Source organism: Schistocerca piceifrons, chromosome 3 (genome assembly GCF_021461385.2).
Source record: "Schistocerca piceifrons isolate TAMUIC-IGC-003096 chromosome 3, iqSchPice1.1, whole genome shotgun sequence".
Classification (NCBI taxonomy): domain Eukaryota; kingdom Metazoa; phylum Arthropoda; class Insecta; order Orthoptera; family Acrididae; genus Schistocerca; species Schistocerca piceifrons.
This window is the reverse complement of record NC_060140.1, coordinates 87811977-87827483: the sequence shown is the minus strand read 5'-3', so window position 1 is coordinate 87827483 and position 15507 is coordinate 87811977. Positions and strand designations below refer to the sequence as shown.

The following is a 15507-nucleotide window of genomic DNA, read 5'->3' as shown; positions in this document are numbered from 1 at the left end:
CCCTCTAATTAAACGCTTTTTTGACAGGTACAAGCGAATGATAATGAACACTGGCGAATTGTCTGCTGTGGGTTGAATGCTCGTTCACCTGTCTCCGCTCCCATTCGCCCCGGTGTAAACCAGGCCTTAGGAGAGCGCCGGCGCACGCCGTGAAGGCTGTGGCACGCTTGTGCGGCCTCGGCGAAGCCCTAGAGCAGCGGGTTAGGGCAGAGCCGCCAGTCTGCCAGTCGGCGCAGCACACTCCAGCCATGGGGAAGCCGCTTCCTTCCGGGCGCCGCGCAGCCTTCCTGCTGGACTCCCAGGTAGGCACCCACACACGAAGACACCACCTGCGGCCAGCACCATCTGATAGTGGAAAGCGTGACTTCATTACTTTGTTGCTGCTTAGTGCATCGGCAGGGGAGGGTTTCCACTAGACTTGCAAGTGCGACACGTCCTCCGAAAAGTAAGTTAATGAGTACTTCTACCACTGTGTGTGTCTGTGTGTGTGTGTGTGTGTGTGTGTGTGTGTGTGTGTGTGTCTGTGTGTGTGTATGTGATGGCCGGAGTGTCCGAGCCGTTCTAGGCGCTACAGTCTGGAACCGCGCGACCGCTACGGTCGCAGGTTCGAATCCTGCCTCGGGCATGGATGTGTGTGATGTCCTAAGGTTAGTTAGGTTTAAGTAGTTCTAAGTTCTGGGGGACTGATGATCTCAGAAGTCCCATAGTGCTGAGAGCCATTTGAACCATTTGTGTGTGTGTGTGTGTGTGTGTGTGTGTGTGGGTGAGTGAGTGAGTGAGAGTGTGTGTGTGTGTGTGTGTGTGTGTGTGTGTGTGTGTGTGTGTGTGTGCATGCATCAGTAATGTGTTGTTGCTTTGGTCAGCAACAACAGGAATATAGCCGCCTTCCATATGCACTATATGACCAAAAGTATCCAGACACGTGACTTATAATGACACACAAGTTCGTGGCGCCCTCCATCGGTAATACTGGAATTTAATATGGTGTTGGCTCACACGTAGCCTTGATGACAGCTTCCATTCTTGCAGGCATACTTTCGATCAGGTGCTGGAAGGTTTCTTGGGGAATGGCAGTCCATTCTTCACGGAGTGCTGCACAGAGGAGAGGTATCGATGTCAGTCGGTGAGGTCTGGCACGAAGTCTGCGTTCAAAACATCCCAAAGGTGTTCTATAGGATTCAGGTAAGGACTCTGTGCAGGCCAGTCCATTACAGGGATGTTACTGTCGTGTAAGCACTCCGACACAGGCCGTGCTTTATGAACAGGTGCTGAAAGATGGAATCGCCATCCCCGAATTGCTCTTCAACAGTGGGAAGCAAGAAGGTTGTAAAATGACTTTTTTTAATATTATGAATATTTATATATGGGTTTGGAGAGAGAGAGATTGTTTTTGATTGCGATTTTTACTTAAAGTCGTAACTGGTACCTGAATTTTTGGTTGCTGCCTCCATGAATGATCAGCTTCTGCACCAGTTGTTGACGTATTGCAATTTGGAGCAAGTTACTGCTCTTTAACGTTTAAAATACGACACTGATAGTTACTTGACCGTATTGCGGGTAGCTTTGAGCCCAAGTTTTTGTAGCTTATCATACCTAAGGGACCACTGTTGTAAGTAAGTAAGATTAAACAGCTATCTACTTTCCGTGACAAAAGGAGATTGCTTCACACACAAACTTCCTTCAGACTATACGTCCTGCAACATCAAAATTGGTCAGTGGAGTTTAGCACCATACTATTGTACAAGAACATTAGCCAATTACTGTAATTAAGAAATTATGAGAGGTTGTTACTTATTGAACGGAAACTATAGAGAATGAATTTCTTTTCCTGTATTTTAGTGAACTTTGTACACTTTCAATTCTGTCAATTAATAGACCGCGACGACAAAGAAGTTCACCTCCTTTTCCAAAAACAAGATATTTCTATTCTTCACTTCCATAAAATTTGCTTACAAAAATGTTTGGCAACTCTTACACATACTTCACTCGGTTTTATCGCTATAAACGGTTCAAATGGCTCAGAGCACTATGGGACTTAACATCTGAGGTCATCAGTCGCCTAGAACTTAGAACTACTTAAACCTAACTAACCTAAGGACATCACACACATCCATGCCCGAGGCAGGATTCGAACCTGCGACCGTAGCGGTCGCGTGGTTCCAGACTGAAGCGCCTAGAACCGCTCGGCCACCCCGGCCGGTTTCGTCACTAAAATATCAATTTTCATTAAATGTAACAACACGTTCTGAGCGACAGCCTAGCAACACGTCCTCTTTCTACAAGACACAGATTAAGAGTCCTTTTTTTTAATATCAATTGTCTTTTTTTTAGAGTCCATACACAAAGATTCTCTAATCATATCGTTGCGGGGATTGCGCGGTAAAGAGTTTCTTGCTATCCAGCTGCGCTTCACTTCAAGTACTTTTTGAATCACATTTTCGTTTACGGTATTTACATACATTACTGAGCTTATCAGAATAAAAGCAGGCACAAATTAGCCGGCCGAAGTGACCGCGCGGTTCTGGAGCTGCAGTCTGGAACCGCGAGACCGCTACGGTCGCAGGTTCGAATCCTGCCTCGGGCATGGATGTGTGTGATGTCCTTAGGTTAGTTAGGTTTAACTAGTTCTAAGTTCTAGGGGACTAATGACCTCAGCAGTTGAGTCCCATAGTGCTCAGAGCCATTTGAACCATTTGAACCAGGCACAAATTAGTTAAAGAATAAAAGCAGTGAGGCACACATAACATTACAAGGTGCTTAAAACACCAATGTAGGCCTGTGCTGTGATAGTACCACGCAAAACAACAAGGGGTGCAAGCCCCCTCCATGAAAAGCACGACCACACCATAACGCCACCGCCTGCGAATTTTACTGTTGGCTCTACACACGCTGACAGACGACGATCAGTGGGCATTCGCCATGCCCGGACCCTGAAATCATAGCGTCAAATTCTATGCCGTGATTTGTAACTCCACACAACGTTTTCTCACCGTTCAATCGTCCAATGTTTACGCTCCTTACACCAAGCGAGGTGTCGTTTGGCATTTACCGGCGTGATGTGGGGCTCTTGAGCAGCCGCTTGACCATGAAATCGAAGGTTTCTCAACTCCCGCTTGATAAATCATTTGCATTTCTTTTATATTTTCGTCTTCTTTACAGGCAAAGAGAAAAGATGAAGCGGTAGCCCATCATAGAGCCCATGCCTACCGCCAGGTATTTTTGATTTTCAGTTGTTAAAAAACAGAGGAGTTTTTCTTTTACCGGTAGGAGGAGGGAAGGATTCGCGCTCAGCTAGTGAAAGAGTGAGAAGCACGCCATTTTTAGCGAGTAATTGTAGACCGCCATTTTGCCGTAGCTATGAATAAGTGAGGAGTATGTATTTCATATGTGCACCGTTTAGAAAATACAGTATTATTTTATTAACAGAAAGGTCGTGTGAGTTGTTATTTCACATAGTACGATAATAACAAGAACTTAAGCCCACCTGTGTACTTTGGAAAATTACGAAGATCCGATAAGCTCAATGGGAACACGGTCAAGACTTCGAAGGTGAACACGGCGACCAAACGTAGCATCATAAAGAGGGGTAAGCACAAATCTACAGCGGAGAAAGAAACTACTTCCCCCTGCAAAATAGTATGAACTAATACGGACTTATTTCTAGGCATAGCTCCGCTTATTGTACTTGTCATTCATGCCGAAAAATTAATCTCATTAATTCAATACATTTTAAAAAGGCACGCATTTCAACATTTTATTATCATCTTCCATTATTTTATTGTATTATACCGCCTAACTGTCATAGTGCTTGCAGTGGATCCTGACGCAGTTTGGAATTCCGGTGTGATGGTCTGGATAGATGTCTGCCTATTACACATTACGACCCTCTTCAACTGTCGGCTGTGTCTGTCAGTCAACAGATGAGGTCGGCCTCTACGCTTTTGTGCTGTACGTGTTCCTTCACGACTCCACTTCGCTATCACATCGGAAACAGTGGACCTGGGGATGTTTAGCAGTGTGCAAATTCCACGTACAGATGTATGACACAAGTGACACCCAATCACCTGACCACTTTCGAAGTCCGTGAGTTCCGGAGAGCGCTTCATTCTGCTCTCTCACGATGTCTAATGACTACTGAGGTCGCTGATATGGAGTATCTGGCAGTAGGTGGCAGCGCAATGCACCTAATATGAAAAACGTATGTTTCTGGAGGTGTGTGGATACTTTTGATCACATAGTGTAGTTGCGGACTGCGTATAAGAAGTAATGTAACCAAAAATGAGCGGAGTCGAAGCAGCTTCGGGTATAATTCGTCACCGTTAAATGCGAAAGATTTTTAGGAATGACGCAATCAAGTAAGTACGAGTTTACTACACAAAAAGTAACTTCACCTCCGACATATCGGGGCAGCGCAGCTACATCGGATAGTTGTAAGCTACCCCTTCTATTCCAGTCGCATTTTATTTTCTTATTCTCCATTTTTACAATTTTGTATCGCATCTGCAGATTGTAGCATTCAGCGAGTAAAGCGCTGCTGTAGAACGCACGCAGTCGGGAGTAGAGTTTCAGTTCACATGCTGGCTGAAGGAGCGGATGGACCATATGACGTTTCCTGTGGCTCGACACGAGAACGCCCGTTACGTCAGCAGCGAGTTACGTAGGGAAAACACGGTTATTCTGGCGCGAAGTATGTAATCTTGCTTAATAAATATATGCTGGCAGAAGTCGCTTTTTCCGATGTAAATATTGGGAGAAGTCTACATCTCATAAGTATGTTCTTACAACAATATTACAACGCCAGAAATCGATCATCGTAATAAACAAATGTTTAAGCTAACGAAAATGTACGAACGGCTACGAAATATCACGAGTGTAAGTATAAGGTACGAGATATGATGCTTTCCGATAAAGTTCCTTTATAATACCATGATCTCAGGAAATTGTTAGTTTTCAGTCAACCATTATTCAAAATGGTTCAAATGGCTCTGAGCACTATGCGACTTAACTTCTGAGGTCGTCAGTCGCCTAGAACTAATTAAACCTAACTAACCTAAGGACATAACACACATCCACGCCCAAGGAAGGATTCGAACTTGCGACCGGAGCGGTCGCTCGGCTCCAGACTGTAGCGCCTAGAACCGCACGGCCACTCCGGCCGGCTCAACCATTATTAATCCTGTCGATCTGTGTGTGCTGTTTAGTAAATAAATACATCATAGTGGCATCCCTTTTGAACGTTATTCCGAATAATATAGCTTCCCGTTACGTCACTTAGAATCACAGAAAGTAAAACTGCACTTTACAGAGAGCTTGGCGGCGCTCATGTTGCTTCTACGAGCGACTTAACCCTGAAGTAGTCGCGTGAATTTCTGCCCAATTATTATTCGCGTGCGTGACATTTCACACGCACCATTGCTTTGAATGTTATTTTAACAACTATGAAACAAAATAGGATGTATACATCGATAGTGATGTCGATTTCGGTTAATTACTCAATATCACAGTGTACGCGCTATATGTGTTGTAGTATCCACACATAACTTATTTTAATGAAAACAAACGAAAGTAAACTTACTCTGAAGTAAAAATGAATAATAAGAATAGTTTTTGAACCATACGCTGCAATACCTTTATATGAGCCTCAGTAATACAACAGTTAAACCAATATTTACACAGTTACTTTTTGATACATCTGTTATTTCAGTCCGCACTGTTCAAACGATTGACGAAAACTTCCTTACCACGCCTAACACACCACTTCCTGGTTGATCCACCCATGCTCTACCACACTCGTTAAAGCTTACTACTTTTCCGTTTTTTCTCTTGCGGCCTGTTTACAGTCTCTTCCTTTCCACGCAGTGGAAGTCCACGCCCCCTGATCTCCTTACATACCTGTCATGTTTAACATCTCCATTCTGTTTGGAGCATTATAAGTTCCCACGTAATACTGGTTAGAAGAGTAGTTCTCATCAGAGCTTTATCTTAATTTTTATTGAATCAAAACCTAAAAACTAAATAACTTACCTATCGAAATAGAAACGGAATGGTAGGACCAGTGCTCGCATGGGTGACGACTGTCAACCAGAGCATACAATGTGGATGTTTTTAGAATGGTCTTAGCATTGGTCTACGTCCGTGTAGTACAGGCGCCTCCAAGATCGACGCATTATGAGAGCGGAGGAGGCTGACAGCACATCACCCGGGGACGAAATCCGGGCACATGTTGTTCCCGCTTTGTCACCAGAGACCACTGGGAACGGTATGTTTGCAGCAGGACTAAGTTCATGTGTTCCTCTGAACAGGCTACATTGCACAGGCTGTTGTTCCAGTGTTACTGTCATTTCTTCGACAAGAAGGTGATGTGCTTTTTCAGCAGGACAGTGCATGTCCACATATAGCTGCTGTAACGCAGCGGCCTTCTCGTGGTGTAAAACATACGTACTGGATAGAAAGATCCCAAATCTCGAGCGAATTGAAGGCGTATGGGAGACGATGAAGTGGGGGCTTACTCGTTCTCCAAAGCCTGCAAGAACCATTGTCGAATTGAAACAAAAGGGGCAAGAGGTTTGAGAAAGTCTATCGCAGGATGCCATTCGACATACTTCTGATCATTTGCATGTGACACTACAAGTCTGCATTGCCGTGTACCCATGCAGCTGTTTGGACTCCCTTTACTGTGGCATATATGTTTCATTTGGTCTGAATTTTTCATCATATATTCCTACAATGATGAACTACGTGTCACACCATGTGCCAATAAAATGACCATGTGCTTGAGGGTGTCGCATTTTTTTTTTTTTTTTTTCTTTTTTTTGTGGGATATTTATACAGGGCGGAACGAAAATCTACGGCACAAAATGCAGGGCACATCCCTCAAATATACACGAAGAAATTATATTATACGAACATAGGTCTGGGAACGCTTTGTTTCCATGTTACAACTTATTTTCTCCAACTCATTAATCATGGGAAACACACAAGAACAGATCGCTAGAATCACGGTGATGTCAGGTTACGTTACGTACAGCCTGTGTTTTGTTTTGTATGTTACCGTGCGACGTACGTCATTGCTTATTTACGTATAACATCAACCGTTCCAGCGATCAGTACGACCGTTGCAAGCTACGGGTTACTACGTGGAGTTAATCACAGACTTGGCTCGTGCAATGGCAGTGTACACAACTGCAGAAATGGCAGATGCCCATTTGATGGATTAATTGACGGCAATAGCGCTCGCGCACAATGTGTGTACCGGGAGAGATTTCCGCGACTGCAAAACGTTTGAAGCCACTGATCGTCGACTTAGGGAACATGAGGTGTTTAAGCGTGATACTCGCGACCGTGGGAGGCCTAGAAGGACGACGACGCCGCGACGGGAGACGGCAGTTCTTCATGCAGTTGTCGACGACACTAGTGTCAATACAAGACGCGTAGCAAAACTAAATGTTGACCACATGACTGTCTGGCGGGTTGATGCGTGCACCAGTGCCCTCGGAGGGCATATTGAACTGAACATCTCCTTTGAGTAGGAGTTGCATGTGCTATACTGGTGCTTTCTCTTCGTGTGTGTTTCCCATGATTAATGAATTGCAGAAAATGCATTTTAACATAGAAACAAAGCCTTTCCCAACCCGCGTTTATGTAACATAATTTCTCCGTCTATATATCAGGAATGTGCCTTGGAATTTGTGCCGTTCATTTTTGTTACGCCCTGTATATATGACATATTTTTCTGCATTCTTTCGTGAGATACCCTGGTGTCCAAAATTAAAGCAACAAACGGAAATGTTGCAAGGTGGCGTTTATTTTTCCACAAAATAGCATAAACAGTTGATAGAAAAGTAGAAACAATTACAGATTTGCACACACATTCCGACAACTGGTTAAAGTGCTCACTGTGGGGTGTAACCATCTCTGGCAGCAATACAGGGCTGGCAACGATGGAGCATGCTGTGAATGACGTCATCCATGTCATATTGGGGCAATAATGCCCATTCTCGCAGTCTCGGAGAGTGGTTGGCCGATGTTGACGTGATGCAGCCCGTCTCCTTATTTCACCCCAGACATGCTCTATGGGATTCAAATCGGGAGAGCGAGCAGGCCACCCCATGCGTGCAATATCTTTCTTTTTCTGAAGGCATTAAGCACTCGGTCTCTATGTGGTCGAGAATTATCGTCCATAATTACGAAGTCTAGGTGGACAGTGATGGCTCTCGATCTTCCACCATAACCATCAACATGTGGTAGCAAATATGAAGTAGCCAAGGAGGTGGAAACGTGAGTTCTACTATGCCAAGACTGCTTGGTAGCTACAACAGGAAAACACAATTAATTAGCAGGAGTACAAAATAAGCAAGTATGTATTACTTAACTTTGTTGTAGTCCATCATCTGTTGGTTGACAGTTATAGAAGACGTGACTAGACTAAGCGTCTGTAGAATGACATAATTTACAAGTCACAAATCTTGCAGTGACGAATTAATCTCGCGTAATCTTGAATGTCGAATCCGGTGATTGTGAAGACTAACTTGGAACTGGGCTACAAAGACTTGATGGCAGCAATGACTGAGCTGCAGACGATGACTGACTAACATCGGCGCTCGCTGACCACTGAGCGCGGCTACGAACTGTAGACTGGCACGACTGCACTACTCTCCTGCTACACATGAAGTGGCCTAGCGGCGCCTCGCGGCGAGCATAAGTACTGCGACTGGCTGTGTACTCTATGGCTAGCACAGCCGCTCTTCTGTTCCGTTTATCGAGAGAATCGCATCCGGCGGATCGATCTCTCAGGCGGCGGTGTGGTCGAATGACTGACATCACTCGCCACAACCGTACGTGAGATCCTCGTCACGATACCTGACGGCAGTTAAACCTTCCCGATACACCTGTACAATTTCATGAAAAGGTGTTCGAGTGGTCAACACAATCCCTCTCCATATCGGTCTCTTAATACAATGTTCAGGTGTCGAAATCGTGTTCCACATTCCCTTCAGATGCCTCGAGAATCACTCTCTACACACCAAATCGGCACACATCTGTAGCCCACTGTTCGGCTGTCCAGGTGGCATTTCGACGACTCCACTCTAAACGTTCCCTTCTGTGAAGACGCATAAGAGGCACACATACGGTAGTTCTTCGACAATGAAGGTCACTCTATCGAAGCCTTTTCTACACCATTTGCCTCCATACAGCACGTCCAGTGGATGCTGCTAGATCAGATGCCAGTTGCTGTATAGTACTAAGAGGGGAGTTTGGGGTTGTTTGGTGGAGGAGACCAGACAGCGAGATCATCGGTCTCATAGGATTAGGGAAGGACGAGGAAGGAAGTCGGCCGTGCCCTTTCAAAGGAACCATCCCGGCATTTACGTGGAGCGGTTTAGGGAAATCACGGAAAATTTAAAACAGGATGGCCGGACGCGGGATTGAACCGTCATCCTCCTGAATGCGAGTCCGGTGTGTTAGCCACTGCGCCACATCGCTCGGTAGTACTATGACGTCGTGCCCTTATGGTCAAATAACGGTCGTGCCCTTCTGATGCCACACATGTTCGGCCCTGCCCTGGTCTTCGGGATACAGTTTCGGCCTCTATAAACTGTCACCACATCCTAGAAACAACAGAACAATTGACATTAAGCCATCAGGCCAAATCACTCTGCGACTGTCCTGCTTCCACTTTTGCTATGGCCCTGCACCGCGAAGTGTCTTCTCTGTGTCGTACTGCACCGTCTGTGACTGTGTACACAGCGAGTGTGGATGTGGGACTGCCCGTTAAGCACCACTCCGTTTGCTGGGCGCCCTGACGTCATCGTTGGTGTGTTTTTCCGTTGATCTGAATGTCATCTTCCATGCAGAACACGATCGTACAGACATCTGTTGACAGTTTGTATGATTATTTGTAAACTAGACACAGGACGTGGAAACAGACGTTTATTGCTTTAATTTTGGACACCAGTGTATATATATTGTGTATATAAGTATGAGGTGTTCGGAAAGTCTCTCCGCAGTGCCGTATGATTGTTAGTCGCGCGTGCCGTATGCCGCAGTGAATATGCCGAAATGAAACTCAGTGAAATGCAAGTTATTAATTTATTGAATATTCATTTTTACTTACAAATTTTCACATAAAATGTTGAAAGTGTCCCTCCTGTTGTTGAATACACAATTAAATTCGTCTAATCATGTTTCGAAACACAAGCGTAACATTTCTTCTGTACGGAAGCAGTGAAAGTGGATATTGCAGTTTTCAGTTCATCGATGGATTTTGGACGGTTTTTATAGACAGTTGCTTTCGCTGCACACCAGAAGAAAAAGTCAGGTGGTGTTAGGCCAGGCGATCGTGGAGGCCAAAGTCCCTGTGAAATTATGCGATCACCAGAAACATCAGCAAGCAGTGACATTGAAACGCGAGCTTATGCGCGGTTGCACCATCTTGTTGAAAATAACCGTTCAGTATTTCACATAACACAAGTTCTCCTATGAGTGGGTACAGAATATCACTGCAGTATCGTTGTGCGCTTATTGTTTCATTGAAAAACATGGGACCCACAATCCGACGTCTAGCAATTGCAGTCCAAACTCCTATTGGCACAGAATGAAGTGGTTCCTTATGAATACACAATGGATTTGCAGTACCCCACATATGAGAATTTTCCGAGTTCATGTACCCGGATAATGAAACCACGCCTCATCAGTGAAACACGTTTCATTAAGAATATCCCTTCCATTTTGTTGAACGAAGTTTATGAACCATTGACAATAATGCAGTCTCTTGCCATGATCAGTATTTTTCAGTTTATGCACGACTCTCATTTTGTATGGGAATAGTTCTAATTTTTTCCTTACAGCTGTGTGGCCCGTTCCGACTTTAACATCGATTTCCTGGGCGAGTTTTCTTACTGAGTTGTTCGGACTCATGGACATTTTATCGGAAATATTGAGTAGTTTATCCTCAGACCAAACGCTAGGACGACCACTTCTCGGTGCATCTGTCACTGAACCCGTATTTCGAGATTCTTAATCAAATCTTGCACAGTATCGCGATGTGGGAGAATTGTCTCTGCGAGAACTGAATTAAATGTTTGATGAACTGAAACTGTGTATTTACCGCCAGCTTTGAACACTTGTTCGACTAAAAACACACGTTCTTCTATGGTTAGTATTTTAATAGTGACAAAAACGAAACAAACCAATAAAGGATCTAAACTTGAGCGTTCACGCCAATACGTAACGACACACACCAACGATACTACTGACGCTGGCTGAGATAAACGAAACAGCGGAATGTTGAGAAAGTCCACTTGAAGGGAAGTAACAATCAATCGAAAGGCACGCGCGGCTAACAATCATACGGCCCTGCGGAGAGACTTTTTGAACAGCCCGTGTAACGGTGACGGTTACACTAAGGCGCGCGCGGAGGCTTATAAGCAGTCATCGTTGCCGACCTACATACGTGAACGGATGGAAACAAGCCCCAATTACTGGTACACTGGGGAGTATTCACTAGCACGTACTTCACAGCTGTTTGCAGAGTGCGAACGTATATGTCGGTGACTCGCGAGTTACCGCGCCTGCCTGAAGTACTCTGCTGATCGAGCCTGAAAAGCAGGGACGAGCTGATTGGGCAGTCGCAGTTGTGCTTGAGACAGGTGAGCTGAGGCGTTGGTAATCCGACCACCCTCTCCTCCGCGCTCTGATTCCCCGGGCTTCCGTCTCCCCGTCCGCGGAACAACTCTCCGTATCGATTACCCCGCTATTCCTCCATTGCTGCTGTGTCCCGTGCCCCGTCTCACATGCGGTTTCACTACACTACATCCACTACATGAGCTCACGTGTTCTCCTGGAAGAGGTTTAGCAACATCGTTCTGCTGTGGTGTCAATTACGCCTTGGCCACACAGCATCCAGCAGAAATATTTTTAACATCGTCCGGGCTGGTTTCTGACAACAAAACAAGGAAAAAAAACCCGTAGAAATACATGTCTGGATTGATTCGTGACTGATTAGTGAAAGTATATATTCAACACGGAGCACTTAAAGCCTGTATGTTTGTTTCAAAATGGCTCTGAGCACTATGGGACTTAACTTCTGAGGTCATCAGTCCCCTAGAACTTAGAACTACTTAAACATAACTAACTTAAGGACAGCACACACATCCATGGCCGAGGCAGGATTCGAACCTCCGACCGTAGCGGTCGCGTGGTTCCAGACTGTGGCACTTAGAACCGCTCGGTCACAGCGGCCGGCCTGTATGTTTCCACAAGTTCCTGCAGTGCTGTGATACTAGGACTTCGAGAGAAACAGCCTTAGGGTCACGGCTGCTAATGACTATCTTCACCGTAATCAAAGTATTTGCAACGATCATTCCGCATGCAGGATTTGTAAGGAAAGGACAAGCTTCCATAACAAATTGAGACTGAGGATTAATACTCTTCTCTTTACTCAATCCTTAATAATTAAATATGCCATGCGAGCGATATAGTCTCTTAACATATACAAAGCGTTATTGGCTGCAAGCTACACCCTTTTATCCTGATGGTATCAACCAAGCTGTGAGTACCGGGCGTGAGTCGTGCTTCGGTAGCTCAGATGGTGGAGCACTTGTCCGCGAAAGGCAAAGGTCCCGAGTTCGAGTCTCGGTCGCGCACACAGTTTTAATCCGCCAGGAAGTTTCATATCAGCGCACACTCCGCTGCAGAGTGAAAATCTCATTCTGGAAACCATATTATTGTTTACGAAACGCTGCCTCCATTCTCGCTATACCTACATATGCATTTCAGACCTTAATATCCACTCCCTGCAGACACTGTTCCTTCTTACTACTGTGCATTATGTCACCCATATCCCTACACATAGCAACATTTTGAACACATGCATTCCACGCTCACATCGCCTTCATCATCAAGTGCATAGCTCATCTCTCATTCCCCCCCTCCTCCCCAAACTCCCTACACGAACTTAATAAATATCAGCCGCGCTGGATTAGCCGAGCGGTCTGGAGTGGTGCAGTCATGAGGCTGTGCGGCTGGTCCCGGCGGAGGTTCGAGTCCTCCCTCGGACATGGGTGTGTGTGTCTGTCCTTAGGATAATTTCGCTTAAAAGTAGTGTGTGCGCTTAGGGACTGATGACCTTAGCAGTTAAGTCCCGTAAGATTTCACACACATTTGAACATTAAATATGTGGTCTGCTTATTTATCATAATACTTTTCTGTGAATAGAGTGAATTTTTTACTCCTCTCAAGCTCAAAACTAGCTTAACATTATTACACTACAGCAAGGTCACCCTGATTTATCACCAAAGGCATTTTCTCGTCACATGCTAGCAATAATTCCAACTAGAGGAACATCACGTAACGAGAACCTACCTGTCATTGAGAAGACTTTACATTTATTCGCAGGGCTCCACGTATTACCTTAATATGGGACGATAGCTACTGTAAGTAGGCTGTTTAGGTTTTTATGTTGATATGGCGGAGTTTTGAGAGCGGATGATCTGCACGTGTGTCCATCAGAGACAGTAAATTTGTAAGACTGGATGTCATAATGACTTTTGAACACTATTAAGGTAAATACATTGTTTGTTCTCTATCAAAATCTTTCATTTGCTATGCCTATGAGCAGTTAGTGGCTTCAGTAGTTAGAATCTTTTATTTAGCTGGCAGTATTGGCGCTCTTTGTATTGCAGTATTTCGAGTAACGACGATTTTTGTGAGGTAAGTGATTCATGAAAGGTATAGGTTATTGTTAGTCAGGGCCATTCTTTTGTAGGGATTATTGAAAGACAGATTGCGTTGTGCTAAAAATATTGTGTGTCAGTTTATTGATGATCTGAATAAGTAAAGAGAGAAATGTCTGCACGTTCAGTTTTGCCCAGCTGTTTGAAAATCAAAAAACGTAAGAGGTTTATCAGCACAATCATTCATAAATTTCTCTAAGGGGAGGTTTCACTACATTTTACACGAATAAATTATTCCACAGGCTCACTGTAAGTAGGGAAAGGCTGCTGTTGATAGGCCGGCTCCTTCGCTAGGCCAGCTCGATTTCTCTGTTGATACTGACAATAGGCGGGTATTACTTTTCACTAAGTGTAGACATTGTTTGCCAAAGGTTCTATTTCAGTCGTGAGCTATTTCACGTAGACGCAGAACAACCGTAGAAAAAGGTAGAATTTTCACGAAGTTCTTTAAAAAAAATGGCTCTGAGCACTATGGGACTTAACTGTTGTGGTCATCAGTCCCCTAGAACTCAGAACTACTTAAACCTAACTAACCTAAGGACATCACACACATCCACGCCCGAGGCAGGATTCGAACCTGCGACCGTAGCGGTCACGCAGTTCCAGACTGTAGCGCCTAGAACCGCACGGCCACTCCGGCCGGCGAAGTTCTTTGAACAGACAAGTACTGACGACTGAAGCATCATACAGATGTGGTAATAGTTACTACATTTTTGCAGCTCTCATTGGAGCGTACGACCAGTTCACACTATTTTGTCATAAATTTACATGCTGTGGGCGGAGACTAGGTGTTGTTTAGTAATGCGGTGCGAATTGCCCTGAGTAAGCCACCTCGAATATTGTCTAATCTTATGTTTAAGTAAGCCACTGTGAACAAAATTTAAATAATGGTTGTCATTTTCTAATAGTTTGGAAATGTTCTGATAGTCAGTCATATGTGTCTCTTTACCTTCGAAGACGACATTTCTACTTTTAGTCACCTTGGTTTCAAATAGATGTTATTCGGCTTCACACTCTAAAAAATACTCCTAAAATAAAAAATAAAAAATTATTGACACTTATTTAGATGTGTATAATATTTAACAGCTATTACACTGTAGCTCATTCACGGAAACTGCCTGGCCCAAAGAAGGAAACCAATTACCTTGATTGGACCGATAACACATATTTTCATTTTTCCAAATTTTCATAAACATAAATTTTCATAAGCATTACTTCTGTGTCTACTGCAGTGAAATAGAAAAGATGATGTTAAAGTTACACTGAAAATTAAATATTTATTACAATATCTGAGAACTTTATTACACGTTTTCTTTAGATGGCCCATTGATAGCAACCTTCCATTAATCGTAAACTGAAGATCAGTATCATTTATTCACATCCGAATGAATCTCATCCCAAATAACTTTTGATAAATACAATCTTCTTTCTTTCGTTGCAATACTTCGCCAAACATTTCTAAAATCCTTCAAAAATTCTATCGGATGCCCATATACAAGAGGATCAAATTTGGAAAACTGCTGTCAGTTAACTAAAACATTCTCTTTATAATTGTTGTGACTCCATGAACGTCTAATCTTCTACTCGATGATCGTGCACTGTGCCAGACCAGCAGCTCCTGAATCGAAGTACTCTTCTCCACACACATCGCGCCCTCACTTCCTTAAGGCTATTACGACACTTTTGCCCACCTGTACATCACTATTCTTTCACAGACTCTGTTTTTTGATCACATTCTCGCTTCATCCTACACACACCTTGATTTCGCGTATTA

At 44.1% G+C, this 15507-nt stretch overlaps 1 protein-coding gene across 2 annotated transcripts in view; it reads left to right on the top strand.

Annotated features, from left to right (window-relative positions):
* The first annotated feature begins 223 nt into the window (after window positions 1-223).
* LOC124789591 (protein scarlet-like) overlaps window positions 224-15507 on the top strand; it is a 189938-nt gene continuing 174654 nt past the window's right edge. For both annotated transcript variants that reach the window (XR_007016140.1, XM_047257002.1), the window contains exon 1: window positions 224-302. Coding sequence is in view for 1 of the 2 variants with exons in the window: in XM_047257002.1 (XP_047112958.1) it covers window positions 249-302 (54 nt within the window). In the remaining variant the exon portion in view is untranslated. The remainder of the gene's footprint in view (window positions 303-15507) is intronic.